The sequence below is a fragment of the Rhinatrema bivittatum genome, chromosome 3, assembly GCF_901001135.1.
Source record: "Rhinatrema bivittatum chromosome 3, aRhiBiv1.1, whole genome shotgun sequence".
NCBI lineage: Eukaryota > Metazoa > Chordata > Amphibia > Gymnophiona > Rhinatrematidae > Rhinatrema > Rhinatrema bivittatum.
In genome coordinates, this window is record NC_042617.1 from 154,899,479 (window position 1) to 154,916,325 (window position 16,847).

General features: G+C 41.9%; 2 protein-coding genes across 10 annotated transcripts in view; one reads left to right on the plus strand and one right to left on the minus strand.

Moving 5' to 3' along the window:
• ARID4B (AT-rich interaction domain 4B) overlaps positions 1–13,633 on the minus strand; it is a 486,307-nt gene extending 472,674 nt beyond the window's left edge. For 2 of the 5 annotated variants that reach the window (XM_029593838.1, XM_029593834.1), the window contains exons 1-2: positions 13,309–13,567; positions 12,526–12,566 (exon numbers count right to left, since the gene is read on the minus strand). In XM_029593838.1, coding sequence (XP_029449698.1) covers positions 12,526–12,531 — 6 coding nt within the window. In that variant the 5' untranslated portion in view covers positions 12,532–12,566; positions 13,309–13,567. The other 3 variants (XM_029593836.1, XM_029593835.1, XM_029593837.1) reach the window with 3 other exon arrangements.
• Positions 13,634–13,798: 165 nt separating this feature from the next.
• The window catches only part of GGPS1 (geranylgeranyl diphosphate synthase 1), a 113,840-nt gene continuing 110,791 nt past the window's right edge, over positions 13,799–16,847 (plus strand). For 3 of the 5 annotated variants that reach the window (XM_029593840.1, XM_029593843.1, XM_029593842.1), the window contains exon 1: positions 13,799–14,114. The gene's annotated coding sequence lies outside the window, so the exon portion shown is untranslated. Of the gene's footprint in view, positions 14,115–14,309; positions 14,643–16,847 lie in introns of those variants that run through there. The other 2 variants (XM_029593839.1, XM_029593841.1) reach the window with 2 other exon arrangements.

The window sequence follows — 16,847 nt, forward strand, 5'->3', positions numbered from 1 at the left end:
AGTTAAACTTGTTAGAACCCAAAGGTGGGCTTTCTTTTTTTGTTTCCGTCCCTCTCTGGGGAAACTATCTACAGTAGCTCACCTTACTTTTAGTTATATATCTTTTAAACGGTCCTTAAAGATATGGATTTTTTTTGTTTTAACCAGGATTCCAGAAACTAAATTTGTTCTAATTTGAGTGTGCTATTTTTCTAGGATGTTTATAACAATTTTATCTAGTTTAATGTTTTATCATGATTGTACTATTATTTATTCTTTAGTTTGCACCCTTTGTTGGTTGCATTTTACATAGGATTTGTTGTATATATGCCTTGGGTTCTCTTGTGGGAAGAAGGCGTGTTAGAAATAAAGTCTTACGTAGAACATAAGATATGCCATACTGGGTCAGACCAAGGGTTCATCAAGCCCAGTATCCTGTTTCCAACATTGACCAATCCAAGTCACAAGTACCTGGCAAGTACCCAAACATTAAATAGATCCCATGCTACTAATGCTGGCAACAAGCAGTGGCTATTCCCTATTGATTAACAGCAGTTTATGGACTTCACCAGGAACGTTTCCAAACCTTTTTTAAACCCAACTCCACTAATTGCCTTAACCACATCTCTGGCAATGAATTTCAGAGTTTGATTGTGCACTGAATGAAAAAGAATTTTCTTAGATTTGTTTTAAATGTGCTACTTACTAACTTCATGGAGTGCCCCTAGTCCTTGTATTATCTAAAAGAGCAAATAACCACTTCACATTTACCCATTCAAGTCCTTTCATTATTCTGTAGACCTCTATCAAATCCCCTGAGCCGTCTCGTCGCCAAGCAGAACAGCCCTAACCTCTTTAGCCTTTCCTCATCAGGAAGCTGTTTTGGTCGCCCTTCTCTGTATTTTCTCCAATGCAACTATATCTTTTCTGAGATGTGGAGACCAGAACTGCACACAGTATTCAATAGCAATCTAACTATTGAGAGATACAAAGGAATTATGACATCCTCTTCCTAATAATTCATAACATTGTTTGCTTTTTTGACTGCCGCAGCAAACTGAGCTGATGATATTTATTTTTTAACTTTTATATACCGACATTCCTGTATCAGATACAAATCATACCTGTTTACATTAAAACAGGAGATGCAGGAAATAAGTTTCCTTTGTCTAATACATTGAACATTTATAACAAAGAAATTGTTAACAAGGAATAAAAACTAAAGACCTGAAGATCTTTTTCCTGGGCATCACAGTGGATAACTCCACTATGGAACCTAACATCGTGTAACTACAGCATGGGTCATTTTTCCCTAAATGCATCACCTTGCACTTGTCCACAATTTATTTCATCTGCCATAAGGATGCCCAATCTTCCAGTCTTGCAAAGTCCTCCTGCAATTTATCACAATCTGATTGTGATTTAACTACTTTGAATGATTTTGTGTCATCTGCAAATCTGATCACCTCACTCTTCATACCTCTTTCTAGATAATCTATATAAATAAAAATGTAAAGGTTTGTTTGTTCAAAATCTTAAATCTCTGAAAGTTCTTCACCGATTCCTTTGAAATTTTGACACAACGTTGCATTTGAATACGCACGTGTTTTTATATACCTATATTATATAGATGTCACACCTGTGACAGGTAAAAACATGCTTTTTGGGAAAAACATCGCCATATGTTGGACGTAAAAGCAACACACACTATCTACAATATAAATGGGCTCTGACCGACGGACCGCAACTGTGCAGTAGAGAGCAGCTCTACCGCGCATGTGTGGACCATAGAGCTCTGCACTATGTGCTGGGTGTCACAGAGGGGAGGAGGAAAGGGCAGACAAGTCGCCGCTCCGAGAAACGGCTCAGCCCGTTCCTCCGCAGCTGGGGAAGGGGGGAGGGAGTAGGGCCTGCCGGACAGTTACACACAGGAGGAGGAAAGGGTAGAAGAGTCGCTGAGCCAGTCCGTCCACTGCCGGGGAAGGGGGGGGGGGAGGAGGGAGTTGGGACGGCCGGAGCAGAGCTAATGCACATTGTGAAATTAAACCAGACTGAGCCACTGCAACGCGTGGCCGGGTACAGCTAGTTTATAAATATATTTAAAAGCACCAGTCCAAGTACAGATCCCTGAAGCACTCTAGTTTACCTGTTTTCACTGTGAAAACTGACCGTTTAATCCTACCACCACCACCACACAAAGACAAACAGACAAACAAAAACTTCCACACACAGTTAAAGACAAGAGACAAAGAGAAACAGATGAGAACAATAAACAGGAGAACTCACTCAGGTAATCAATAGAAAAAGTTCCTAAACTCCCACTGACCATCTATTGATTACTTGAGTGAGTTCTCCTGTTTATTGTTCTCATCTGTTTCCCTTTGTCTCTTGTCTTTAACTGTGTGTGGAAGTTTTTGTTTGTCTATCAAATTGTCTGTTTGTCTTTGTGTTGTGGAGGAGGGAGGTGGTGGTGGCAGTGAGCTGCTTCGGATATATTTTAAAAAATTTTTATTATGAGTTTGTGTCTCTACAGCCATCTTCTTTTCATATTCTCTCTTAGCCTGCCTTAACAATGTTTGTGTCTTATTTTCTTCAGATGAATCCTTCTTCCAATTTTTGAAGGAAGATCTTTTGGCTAAAATAGCTCTCTTTCACCTCATCTTTTAACCATGCCAGCAATCCTTTGACCTACCTTCCACCCTTCTTAATGTGTGGAATACATCTGGACTGCGCTTCTAAGATGGTATTTTTTAACAAACGTCCATGCCTGTGTAAATTCTTAACCTTTGTAGTTTTTTTTCTATTTTTTCTCATTTTATTAAAGTTTAACTTTTGAGAGTTTAGTGCTAGAGTCGTAGATTTACTTATTGTCCCCCTTCCAGTCATTAATTCAAATTTGATCATGTTATGATCACTATTGCCAAGTAGCCCCCACCACCATTAATTCTACCAAATCCTGCGCTCTACTAAGAATTAGAACTAAAATGGCTCCCCCTCTCATTGGTTCTTGAATCAATTGCTCCATAAATAACAACATCCTATCCCCATCCCAACATGGATTCAGAAAACACTTCAACACAGAAACACTCCTCCTTTCCCTCACAGACCACATTATCAGAGAAGTGGACCACGGACAATCATACCTCCTCATTCTACTTGACATCTCTGCCGCCTTTGACACTGTCAACCATGAAACCCTACTAAACAGACTAAGAGACATTGACCTAGGCAACACCACACTCAACTGGTTCAAATCCTACCTAACAAACCATTCATACAAAGTCAGACTTAACTCCGCTGAATCCAAACAAATCCCCCTCACACATGGTCTACCTCAAGGTTCATCCCTCTCCTCCACCCTCTTCAATATCTACATCCTCCCCCTATGCATGCTTCTAACCTGACTAAACCTAACCTTCTTCCTATACGCAGATGACGTTCAGATTCTACTCCCCATAAAAGAAACCATCACAAGCACACTAAAAATCTGGGACAACTACCTGTTGAAGATAACACAACTACTATCTCAAATGTCCCTCAACCTCAACAAAACTGAAATACTTCACATTAACAACAAGACAATATCACCTCTTAAAGACAACAACTCAGTACCTACAATAGATGACAGAATATCCTCCTCAGCCAGAGATCTCAGTGTACTCATTGACAATGAACTCAACATGAAGAAACATATAAGCTCAATAATAAAGGATGGATTCTTCAAACTGCAAATCCTCAAAAAAAAAAAAAAAAATCAAACCACTTCTCTATACCCAAGACTATAGAACAGTACTCCAAGCACTGCTATTCTCCAAACTCGACTATTGTAATACACTACTTCTGGGCCTCCCATCCAATTCTCTCAGACCACTCAACTACTCCAAAATGCAGCAGCAAGATCACTCTCAAACACCAAAATATCTGAACACATATCACCAATCCTAAAAACCTGCACTGGCTACCCATCCCACAAATAATTCAATACAAAGTTCTAACACTCATACACAAAGTACTATACACTGAAAAATTTGACTGGCTGAGCCCTTCCCTTCACTTTCAATCCTCCCAGAGAACACTCCGATCCACCAACACTGGAATCATTCCTACTCCATCACCAAGAATGGCCCACCTGATCTCAACAAGGGAACAAGCCCTAATAGTGGCAGGTCCAACACTATGGAACAGCCTACCACCTCAACTCAGGCTCAACCTCACAACCCAATCATTCAAAAAAAACATAAAAACATGGCTCTTCCAAAAAGCACACCCAACTACCACATGAACACGAGCGCTCCCCCACATGCCTCCCACCCCCCTCCCTCAACACCCACATCAGATCCGCATAATCACATATTATGATCAACCCCAAAAACCTAAGCTTTCTCACTACACTTGATGCAAAGTTTCAACGATATTCTCTACCTCTAAAATGTTTCAGAATGACTCCCCACAGACCAACTGCTACACATACTACAAAGTTTCAATACAAAATATTGTAAAGTCTCAATACAAAAAGTTATAGAGTTCACTGCAACATGTTGTAAAGTTCAATATAAAATGTTGAAAATGTTCAATCTTAAATATCACAATGTTCCTTTGTAAAACAAGAAGTCTACGCTAATAGACTCTTCCTCTGTTACACTGTAAACCGGTGTGATATGTCCGATGAACATCGGTATAGAAAAACAAATAAATAAATAAAGATAGATATAATTTATTCAATCTAGGAACTTTCTCTCTCTAGCATCTCCTGATGTTATATTTACCCAGTCAATATTGGGGTAACTGAAATCTCCCATTATTACTGCACTGCCAAATTGTTTAGCTTCCCTGATTTCTGTTAGCATTTCATCACCCGTCTCATCATTTTGGCCAAGAGGACAGTAGTATACTTTTATCGCTATACTCTTCCCCAACACACATGGGATTTCTACCCATAAAGATTCTATTGAGCATTTAGTCTCTTGCATGATCTTTATCCTGTTGGACTCTATACCCTCCCGGACATAAAGTGCCACCCCTCCTCCAAGTTATTCCTCCCTATCAATGTGATACAATTTGTTCCCTGGCATGACATTATTCCATTGTTTCTTGTGTATCTCTGAACCACACTATGCACATCTGGTGGTGCTATACAAATTATTAAACACTATTAAAACAGTCTTGCCAGGAAGTCTCAATTAGGGGATCTAAAGGAAGAAATCCATAAAGGGCTGTCGTATGGCAGAAGGCCATCTTTACTATTAAACACCTCTTTAAACAACTCTAGAAACATATTTGCACTTCCGCAAGGGATCCCAAACGACTGGCTCTTAGAAGTTATTTGCAGACTGTTCTAGCTACTACTCCCTTGGAAGAGGAACTAAGCTGTAGATAGAACATGTTTGCCAAGAGCTTTGCTAATATAAACATATTTATATAGCCAATAAGGACTGGAAGAAGGTTTACTATGGACATTCCAGGGTTGCTAATACGCTCCTGTGCATTCTGAGTCCACTTCAAAGGCCCTACATACATACTTTCCATCATGCTTTCAATAGAAGATGCCCTTGATCTTGTACATACTTTTCAACATCTTCTCCATTCTCTTCTCACCGAGATCCTTTACAATGACAAGGCGACCAAAGCAGTGCCTTATTCCCTTTTGAAAGAGCTGAGAACCAACAGACTACTGCTGTAGTTTCTACCCAACAAATATCTGAAGTAGACCAAGCAGGAAGGAGGAAGAGAAGAAGGCAGGACACTAACTTCAGGTTTCAAGCTCTTGGTCAAAATTAATCTGCCAGAGCAACAGCAGTCATAGCTCACAACCCCTAGGAAATGTAATGCAATGCTTTTTTCTTCCTGGTCATTACCTCAGACATATGGAAGAAGTTTAGAGGAACATTCAAGTTTTTTCCCCCAAACACTGCTAATAAAGCAATATTGGATGCCATTAATTATTCAAATTACAGTAGCAATCTTTTATGTTCTCAACTTATGAATAAGAGCAATTCCCCTGATTACTGTCAATAAGGTGCAAGACTGATGTCAATTTTTTTGTTTTTCATTCATAGCTCTGTAAAAAACCATATCAAAGTTTCTTTGTCCCCGTGAAAGCACCTAACATACAAAATAAGGTTAAAATCCAGTATCTATTTGTGAATGGACTTCAACCCTTTAAACTGTAAAATGTCTAGAAGAGAACAAACTCACAAACTGATAGAAAGAAATTGTTCTATTAGTTTAATTGTACTATATTCCATTCATCCTGCTGCCCCTGGACCCTACTGTTAACCTGACTTCATCAGTCAATACTTTTTAATTTAATAATAGGGGTTCAAGTTTATCCAGAAGAAAACACTGGATATTAGACTATGAAAAAGGAATGGAAGAATGAGAACTTTCCCACTTCCACAATAAAAAAAAAAAAAAAAAAAAGAGCGAGAGAGAGAGAGAAGCAGGATAATTGAGAATAAATGTGTCAAATGCTAAATGCCTCTTTTAGAGCTAACAAATAATACCATGTCTCTCAAAGCACAATATATTCTGCCAGATTTCTTTAATCCTGGCATTGACTTCAGGTTTTTCCTGAGTACCTACTCTAAATAAATGACACTGTTGTATCGTGTTTACATTTGCGTGTCTTGAAAATATGACATTACATAACTATATTTTTGACAGCTGTGGAGGTAATATTGGTATCTTAGATCATTCTAATATATCTAAATTTAGGTCATGCTGTCAAAACGGTATAACCAACTCATTTTGCTTGGTACCTATCAAATTGTTTCTATAGAAAAATCAAACTACACCGCACTTTGTGTAAAAGTTGCATAAAATACTAGGCACATACATCTTAGCCTCTAAGTGAAGACAATAATGGTGGCCATGACACAAAAAGAAAGAGAATATGAAGCAGATCAGTTTGAGAAATTGCAGCCAAGGCGTGAGGGAAGTCATAGCATGAGGATTAACAAAATATTCCACGAAATAAATGAAAAATCTGAAGATACAGAGAGCGGCAAAACACGAGGACGTGACCGAGATAACTGGGAAAGTGATGAACACAAAGGGTTGAAAGCAGTAAAGCCCTTATTGTGACAGTCTCAGGATGGGACACAGGGAAAGGAGATAAAAAATAGGGTGAAATAAGAACATCAAAGGAAATTTCAAATCCTCACATTGAACTGGGAGAGAGATGGCAGCTGATGCAGAGATTCTAGACAGAGGCTTTGTGGGGGAGGGTGTAAAAAGATCCGATTATAAATCCTTGCAGCAAAATCCAGATGGACTGCAGGAGAGAGAGCACTGCAGGCCAGTAAGGCAATGACTGAAGTAATCGAGGTGGGACATAAGTATGTATGTGAAGGTTTTAGCAACAGAGAAATTTGGCAATAGAATGCATCTGGCCATGTTGTAGAGCAGGGGAAGGCAACTCTGGTCCCTGAGTGCCACAAGGGGGTCTCACTGAATATGCATGAGATGAATTTGCACACATTGCCCTCACTACATGCAATCACACCTCATGCACGTTCCTTGTGGATATCCCGATAACCTGACTGGCCTGTGGGACTCGAGGACCGGGGCTGTCCACTCTTCACTACAGAGAAACAAATCTGCTTCCCTATGCTGGCCAGCATAGGTTTCCACAAGCAGCAGCACCACCAAATCCAAATCAGCCAGAAAGATTCAGAATCCGACTCTAAACATTTACAAAAAAAGCAGAAACTAAAATTGACATCACTATCACATTAGATGCCTTGAAAGAGAAAAATGGACCAACTATGAGATAATATACAAAGGGGCAGATGCAATAATGTTCGCGGAAAGCAGGCGCTGACTTTTCAGCGTCCGCTTTCTTAACACATGCATGGAGCCCACAAGGGGGGTGCCATGCAATATGTAAATTAGGGGGATCACGCTAGGAAGGAGGCGCTAGGGTCGCTTGCGTGACCTTAGCACCTCCTTGCTAACGCGCCCTGCCGCGGCTGCCGGTTATGAAGACCGCCGCCGTTATACTCGGCCTCGGTTTTCATAACCTGCCTGTCTGCCAGTAATGAAAACGGCCACCGAGTTTATCGGCAGCCATTTTCATTACTGACAGATGGCCGGTTATGAAAACCGAGATAGAGTTTACCAGTGTTGGTCTTCATGACTTGGCGGTCTGCCTAGTTCTTTTTTAAAGTAAAGAAAAATAAATAAATAAGTACAGAAAAGCAGTTTTTTCTGCTTTTCTGTACTTCTTTTACTTACGCTCAGCTATTAACGCCTGCTCCAGGCAGGCGTTAATAGCCGAGCGATAAATGTGCGTCTGAGACGCACATTTATCTTTTTGCATGCGGAGTGAATGAGTAATAGCGCTCATCACATGCAAATGCTTGTGAATGAGCCTATTACTCATTCACTCCGCATCGGACGCACATTAAATAGGTGCTAATCCCCCTATTGCATTAGGGGGTGGATTAGTGCCTATTTATCCCGCGTCAGACTGCGAGTTATACAGTGCGCTCGGCTGAGCGCACTGTATTGCATCGGCCCCAAAGTAGTAACACGCTTACCAAAATGGTTAAAAGAGGACTTTCAAACTGTTTTATGACTGAAATTCTTTCAGTGTATGCAGATCTCTCTTGTGCATATTCATAGTGGATATCCTGTAAACCAGGCCTGTTTGAGGAACAGAACTGGCCTGCCCTGGGTTAGATTACTGGAACTGGAAACAGGGCGAACTAAGTTTAAGTCAGTGCCCCCTGTTGCCTCAGATAGGCATTTAGATTATAAGAATTCATGTCTATCTGTGGGCCTATCACATGAACAAAGATGGATCACAGAGAACATGAGTTAGAATGTGGGAAAAATAATAAGAACTTAGCTTTGGAAACACACAAGCTTTAGATAAGACTGAGCTGGAGAAAATCCTGAACAAGGCTGCAAAGTGGCTACTTACTGAGGAAGCTATCCCATTTTTGATCACTATCAAATTTTAACAACACTGCTCCTGTTTGTTTTCAAGGTAATTCAACAAAATGTAATAGAAATTAAAGGCTAGCATACTCTGAAGAGCCACAAGCACTGAGACAGATTCTCAATCTACAAACTGGTAGATCAGCTTACCTTTAATATGTGTGTGTATCTGCACAGCGTTGCGTACGTCCACTAACACTTCAGAAATAATAAGCAGCGGTAGTACCAGAACTTTCTTTCTCTTACATTCTGCCTCTCTGTACTGGCAGGCTCATGTTTTCACAGGCTGCACCAATGTGAAATGCAGATCAGCACGAAAAGAGAACGAATCCCTATGTGTCACCCAAAACACAGCAGTGAGGAACAGTATGAAGTCACCAGGATCAGGAAAGTCTTTGATGCCATGTCAGAAGTTTAAAAAAATTAAAAATGCACCAACCATAGTGCTTAAAAAAATGTAAAGAGCAACTCAGGAGAAGCAGTAGTATGCACACATAGTTGAAAATGCATTTAGAACTACTTCTGTGAACCCACTGGGAACAGCCATGCTTACAATAGTGTCCCAAATGACATTAGACTACTTCATGAAGTGTGCAACTTATTTATGAAATCTGCACCAACTGGATCCTCTTCTAGGTGAATGGAATTTCTGATACTGTTTCAATGTGGCTTTTCCAAGCATTTTAGAAGAAGGGAGCTTTTACACTACAACAATAAAATTTCAAGATAAAAAGTATGGTACAGAGTATTACTACTTGCAGTAAAGCCTCCTGATCCTTTCCATGGTGGTGAGGTTTTCTTCTCAAAACTTTATGGCAAATGGTTACTTACAATAGATTTTTTCCTGTCAATTATTAAGCTATCAGAATAACTGTTCTATAGCAATAGCCATGTTGCTCTCATGGGTGGCAGCTGCACATCTGTGAGTCTGGTGTAATATTACCAGACACCGTCATGATGCCAGTGATGTAATAATTCTGCTAATTCAGCACTTCTATGATGTAGATCACCTGCTACAAATAAAAGCCCTGGGCTTTTCTAGCTGCTCCTCACTTAGTATGGAGGCTTCTTGGTGAGAAGCAGGACTTTCAAGTGCAGAATAAAATCTGGAAGGTAAAATTCTCTTATCAGACTAAATGTATAAGATTTAAACTAGTCTCCATATTTTAATTTTGTAACCCTATACAATCAAGTAATTATTACTGGATAAAGTAGAAAGCAAAAATGGAAAGATCCAGAAACTTTATTCTGTCTCTCTTACTACCACTGTTCATCTTTATGAGTGATGTGTAGCTAAAGTCAAAGGCTGGACAACTGATGCAGTCTCTCAAAGGTTTTCAATTTTTTTGTAACCTCTTTTTGGTTATCCATTAGTAATAACATTCTCATTTATCAGTATACATTTAAAAATTATCTTTCACTTTACATGCCAATGTTTCATTTCAATTCAGCACTTTTCTCAAGGCAAAAAAAAAAAAAAAAAAAAAAAAAGATAACCAAAGAAACACAGGTCACAGGCTATGACAAGAACAGGGAAATCCCCAGTCCTGCAAGCTGCTTCCTCTGGTCACAGTTCATCTAACAAAAAACACTTTAGTTTTTGTTTGTTTTTTTTTGGGGGGGGGGGGGGGGGTTAAATGGAGCAATTTGAGAAAATGTTACCAGATATTATTTAACCTTATTACTAACTCTCCCTATTACCAGAAAAAAAAAATAATCTGAATTTTGCAGTAAAAAAGGAAGATCTGTTATTTTATGATGAGATGATTTTGTAGTACCCAGTTGTTTTCTCAAACAAAATCAATTTTAAACACACAGGTAATTTGGACAGGAATGTCATCACCTAAAGGTTCCTCCCCCTATACATTTTCTATAAGAGATCAGGAAGAAAACCTAATGTAAAATCATGCTATCAATATTTAATTCACTTCTATAGTGCTACAAGATGTACGCAGCACAGTCCCTGATCCATGGAGCTTACAATCTTTTTAACACCCATTATATAAGACAGAGGTTCTGGGAGCTTTGTGCAAGTTCAGGAACTCAATCATAGAAACTTGTTAAAAGCAAGGCAATGCTGAATGAGAACCCAGTTTTAGGATTTAAAAGCTGCCTGAAAAGGGTGGGTTTTAGGAAGGATTTAAGCAGACCACTTTAAGCAAAAAGTCTCTGCCTTGAGTCTATATAAGCAATCAGAACAAGTAGGAGACATCAGCATTTCAAAGAGTGCTTTAGTTACTTTATCAACTGAGGTAAGAAGCTACACACAGTAGAAAACAATCCCTAAAAAGCACTTTTAGTCAAACTGTTAGCTTTTTGGGTCACAGACTCCGGAAGCAAAAGCAGAAAAATCAACAGGACTCAGCTACAGAGAAAAGTTATGGAGGGAGAGATGGAAAGTGTGTCCGAGCATATGCTGAAGTTATAAGTAAAAAAAATGAAGAAGTTTATCCAAGGACAGTGTCTTGTGACAGAAAAGGAAAGAGCCAATGCCTGCTGGAGGTGGCAGGCGAGACACGCCAAGAAACAAAGATGGGAGAAACAGGCAGCAAAGGAGACACTGCAAAAAGCTGTCAAAACCAAGGTATGGCACACACAAAAAAAAAACAAAAAACCATTTATTGACAGAATGACAATATCAAAACAAAATGTGAAGCAACTGCACTTATGGTAGAAGAAAGGTTCTACTAAACACCTCCATGTGATTTTAGAATCAGGATAATAAGTCTAACACCACTATTTGTATTTTAAGTATCAGGTTTTATTGTAGTTACAACTGTTTTCCCAAATAAATAAACCTAAAACTAAATGCAGACAGTAAAGTACTATGATGCAGATTATTAACCTCAATGCCACAGGAATGATTATCAGTAATTAGCAGCTATGTTACATGGCTAGAAATTTTGAGTGAGCAGGTCCTTCACTCCCCCTCTTTCCTCTCACTTCTTGCTATCTTTTTGTATCCTCTCATTTAACACACATTTCAGTTTTCAGCATGAACGCTGTTTTTCATGTTTACATTTCCTCTACCTATGCCTATTTGGCATAGTTTATCATCTTAAAATCATATAAAAACTTCACCGATTGTTAGATTTGCTTAATAAAGATCACCAAAAATATGCATGCGGTCCAGAACTCATGGGTAATAACTTAACGCGATGTAAAGCTGACAACTGTGACACTTTCCTGCAAGCACCTAACGGTGCAGTACAAATGCAGGGGAAAGACTGGAGGCGTCGGCAAACCTATCGTTTCGCTGTTTTCCCCAAACAAGCTACTGCTAAGTTATTGATCCTCGTCAATCCGGGAACCGAAGCAACCCCCAAAGGTCACGGTACAATAATATTAGCCTTCCGAATACCAACACGCAAAAGAACTGCAGCCGGTAACCCGCGGTCGCCAGCTGAGTGTCAACGAGCCAAACTCCCCGCTATCCTAGCCAAATCTATTCAGCTTGCCAAACGTGAGCTAGCCGTTCCTCGCTGCTATTCTGCTTTTCAACAAAAAATAAAGGGGTTGGGGAAGGCGTGGGAGGTTACGGGGGGGGGGGGGGGGCGCAGCGCTGCCAAGTTACCCGGACGGGGGCTACTCCCCGGCTCTTACCTTCATGGCGGGTCACGCAATGGGGAGATCCGTTCCCGGACCTGAAAAAGAAAGAACAGACGTCGGTGAGATGCTCCAGCCCCGGCCGCTCGCTCGAGCTCACTCTCTCTCTCCCCCTGCCTGCAATGACGCCATTACTGTCACCGAGAAAAACGGGCCCCGGCCAGAAAACAATAGGGGATGGGGGGAGGGGGTGGAGAGCCGCAGCGAGAGGAGATCCCGGGTGGGTGCGGAGGAACGAGAGTCGGCCAAGCCGCGCTAGAAAACAGTCGCCCTTCTTCGCCTTTTGTTATTTGTGCGCTGCGGCATGGACCAGACCAGCCCCGCCGGGAGAGAGCAGGAGTCGGGAGACGGACGGACCGGCGATCGTCGGAGGCTACAGACAAAGCACCAACGGCGCCCGGAGCCGCATCATCGCTGGGACCGGGATCCAAAGCCACCAAATGCGACCGCGAGCAGCAACTGCAAGAAAACAATAAGACACCCCGAGGGGCCCCGGGTGCTCGGCGAGAAAAAGGCGGCAACAGCGTCACAAGGACAATCCAGAGCACGGAGAGCCGCCACTTCCGTGAGAAGACCCGCCGGGGCCGAAGCAAAGCCGCCGCCGCCGCCAACCCTCCTCCCAAAACACCCCGGAGAGATTACCGGGTCAGTCCAGCCCAAGCCTTCAGATTTCGACGAGCGGCAGCGAGAAACTAAACACCCCCCCCCGGAGGGGAGGGAAGAAGCCCCCGCCAGACTCCCCATAGATCGCCTTCCTCCTCCTCCTCCTCTTCCTCCTACCTTTGTTCACTCTTTCTCTCCAGTAAAAAAAAAAAAGCAGCGGGCAGAAGGACCTCAGATCCCGAAGAAGCACCGAACCGCTGTCACCGATCCGCTAAAACCCCAAAAACAACTGCAGATCCGCGGTTAATAAATCCCCAGCGTCCCGATCCGTCGCCTGTCGTCCATCCAAACCGCAAACAGAGACCCCAGCGACCGGGCTCACCTAGCCACCATCTGAGGCTGAGCCCTGTGCTCGGAAACCGACGGACGGCCGAAAGCGACGCACCGCCTCTACTCTCTCCTGATTGGTCCACCTGTCGCCTATACCCACCCGCTCACCAACTCTACTGGCTAGAGCTATCAAGCGTCTCCAACGTCTTGAAAGGGCAGGGTGACCATCCATAGGCATCGTGGGACATGTGGTTCCTTTACTACTAAACTAACGGTTTTTTCAGCCCCCCTCGTCATCGCCACGAAACTATAAATCCCAGAACGCTCCGCGCAGCTCCCCTTTCTTAGCCAGGGCGGTAAACCGCTAATAATAGTAGCAGAATTAAAGGCGCCTGCGCCTTACGACGCTGATGGCGCATTTTCAGCGCTCAAGAGCGTGACCGGGAGAAAGGGAGAGGGCGGGCAGTGTAGGAGAATTATAAAGCAGTGGGGAGTGGTTTTTCGCTTTTAGTACAGTCACTAGTCTTGGAATTAACAGTGGTTGCTGCGCTTGGAAATGCCGAATGCGTAGCGCCGTTTTGAAGTCAAAAGGCTGAGGCGACTACCGTGGGCGCGAGAGGGACGCGGATTGTGACCCGAGGTGGCAGCGGCAGGTGGGTGGAGCTGTGTGGAGGAGGTGGAGGGAGCGCCGGGGGGGGGTGGAGGGAGAAAGAAGGAAATATGTTCTTGGACGTTGTATTCAGGCCTCTCTTTTTCCTGTTTGTTTGGATCGGGAGGGCTATGGTCTTGAGCGTCGTTGAATAATTGATAAAGATTTTTGGGGGGGGGGGTTTTGTTTTATTGGGGGTTTTTTTTACTAGCTTTGGGAAGTTGCGCTCTGTTCCATTAAACTTGAAAGGACCCGGAGACCGTTCGGGTTCAGGGATGTCTGAATAAATCTGGCAGGTTGCCTTTAGGCTGGTATTATAAAGATGGGAGGTGGAGTTTGTCGTCTTCCAGTTGTGCGAGAGAGTGCATTAGGCGCAGGGCCCATGTTGACTCCTCCTCAAATAATACAAGTCGTGCCGGCATTGTGATAGTGGCCAGTCCAGGTTACAAGTACCCATCAGATCAACCACCGGGGATCTATTTCTTATATCTCACTCTCGGGGATAAGCATCTGCTTCCCCAAGTCTACCTAGGTAATAACTGTTTATGGATTTTTCCTTTGAGTTTGTCCCATCAGTGGAGTAGCCAGAACTGATTTTTCGGGTGGGCTGTAAGGCTTGCAGGTCTGAGACTAGTTGTATTTTTATTGATAAATAATGCTATATACTGCATCCTACAATGACTTTTTAAGTAGTTTGCAACAACCTTTATGCATCATGTGTGAAACAAAACATTTTACCTTAATTATTTCAAGCACTTAACAGAATTAAAAATTCTTTTTGTATTTTATTTTATATTTATTGCAGTTTTTATAAATAAGTATATCATGTAAAAAGCAAAGAGAAATAACTATGTAATAAAACAAATTTATGTACATAAATTTCTGATTTTGTACATACCTTTCTGATTTTGTACCCTGTTTCAGTTAATCTTGTTTATGAAAGTTTCACTAAAAGTTCCTTGTCAACATGTTACAATGTATTACGCCCCTGAGGCGACAGTTCAGTTTCCATGTAAACCGGTGCGATATGTATTGTAATCAGGAACATCGGTATATTAAAAATAAATGTATTTCATGAATTCTTTGCAGAAAGCCAGCAATCATCTTAACTACAATAAAAATAGCATTAATCAGGTATAGAGCTAGGATAATTCACACTGCAACGAACATGAAAAAAAATTCAAATTCTGGTGTTGCCTCAGCAAAAAGTATCCACCCATTGCTATTTTTGTGAGGTAATACAAACTCCTCTAAAGAAAGAGAGGTCTTGAACCTTACCATACTATACAGTCACAGCACTGATTCTTAGGCCTCAAATAACAGCAACCTTATGAAAAAGTAGCAATGCAAGTATTACACCAGGCCCTAGAACATTCATACATCACCTACAGGCCGATTCAGTAAAAGTCACAGGAGAGTGGACGAGCGCCTGCTCTCCTGGCGTGCGCACGGGCCACTCTCCTGTGCACGCAATTCAGTATTTAAATGAGGGCCCACAGTAAAAAGAGGTGCTAGGGACACTAGCATGTCCCTAGCGCCTCTTTTTTGACAGGAGCGGTGGCTGTCAGAGTTTGACAGCTGACACTCAATTTTGCCGGCATCTGTTCTCAAACCTGCTGACAGCCACTGGTTCAGAAACCGGACACTGGCAAAATTGAGCGTCTGGTTTTCAAGCCATGGGCCAATTTAAAATTTTTTAAAATTATTTTTTACTTTGGGACCTCGACAATATCGCCATGATATTAAGTCGGAGGGGGTACAGAAAAGCAGTTTTTACTGCTTTTCTGTACACTTTCCCGGTGCCTGCAGAAATTAACACCTACCTTTGGGTAGGCACTAATTTCTGAAAGTAAAATGTGCGGCTTGGCTGCACATTTTACTTAGTGAATTGTGCAGGAATAACTAATAGGGCCATCAATTTGCATGTTCCGGGTGCTATTAGTTTCGGGGGGGGGGGGGGGTTGGACGTACATTTTCGAGGGCTATTACCCCTTACTGAATAAGGGGTAAAGCTAGCGTGTCAAACACACGTCCAGACAGAGCGCACTGTACTGTATCGGCCTGCTACTGGAGTAACAGAACAAACTGGATTGCTACAGAGAAACTACCCGCTAGCAGAAATACTGCAATTCAGTCACATAAAGGCAAAACAGAGACAGACTAATGAAGAGAGAGCAAAATACAAAAATAAAAGAAATGCACATTCCCCAAGATGGCATATTCAAATTTGCTAAAATCTCAAAATAATTTTTTTTAATCTTTGTATTTTTCTTATCAGTTGGTCCAGGTCTCTCGTAGTTTTCCCTTGTCAGTCATTTCCTAATTCCTTTTCAGGGTCTCTTCTCCTACTGGTTTCTTCCCTTTCTCTCTCTTACACATGCTTTCTCTCACACACAAGATTACATTCTCTACATACACACACATATCACACACCACCCAGTCTCCCATACTTATCCACCACACATGCGTACTCAAGCTCCCGTTCTCAACCCTTCATTCACACATTGAAACATAGAAATGATGGCAGAAAAGGACCAAATGATCCACCAGGGCTGCCCAGCAAGCTTATGCCAGTATCTGCTGCACTGTGCAGGTTACCCTCATCAATTTACCAGACCATAAAAGTCAGGACCCTTGGATCCAAATTCCCTTAACCGTTACTGTGAAAACAGAGACCAATGTTGGTGTTGCATCTAAAGTATCAAGCTTAGTGATTGAGGGTAGTAAGGGCCGCATC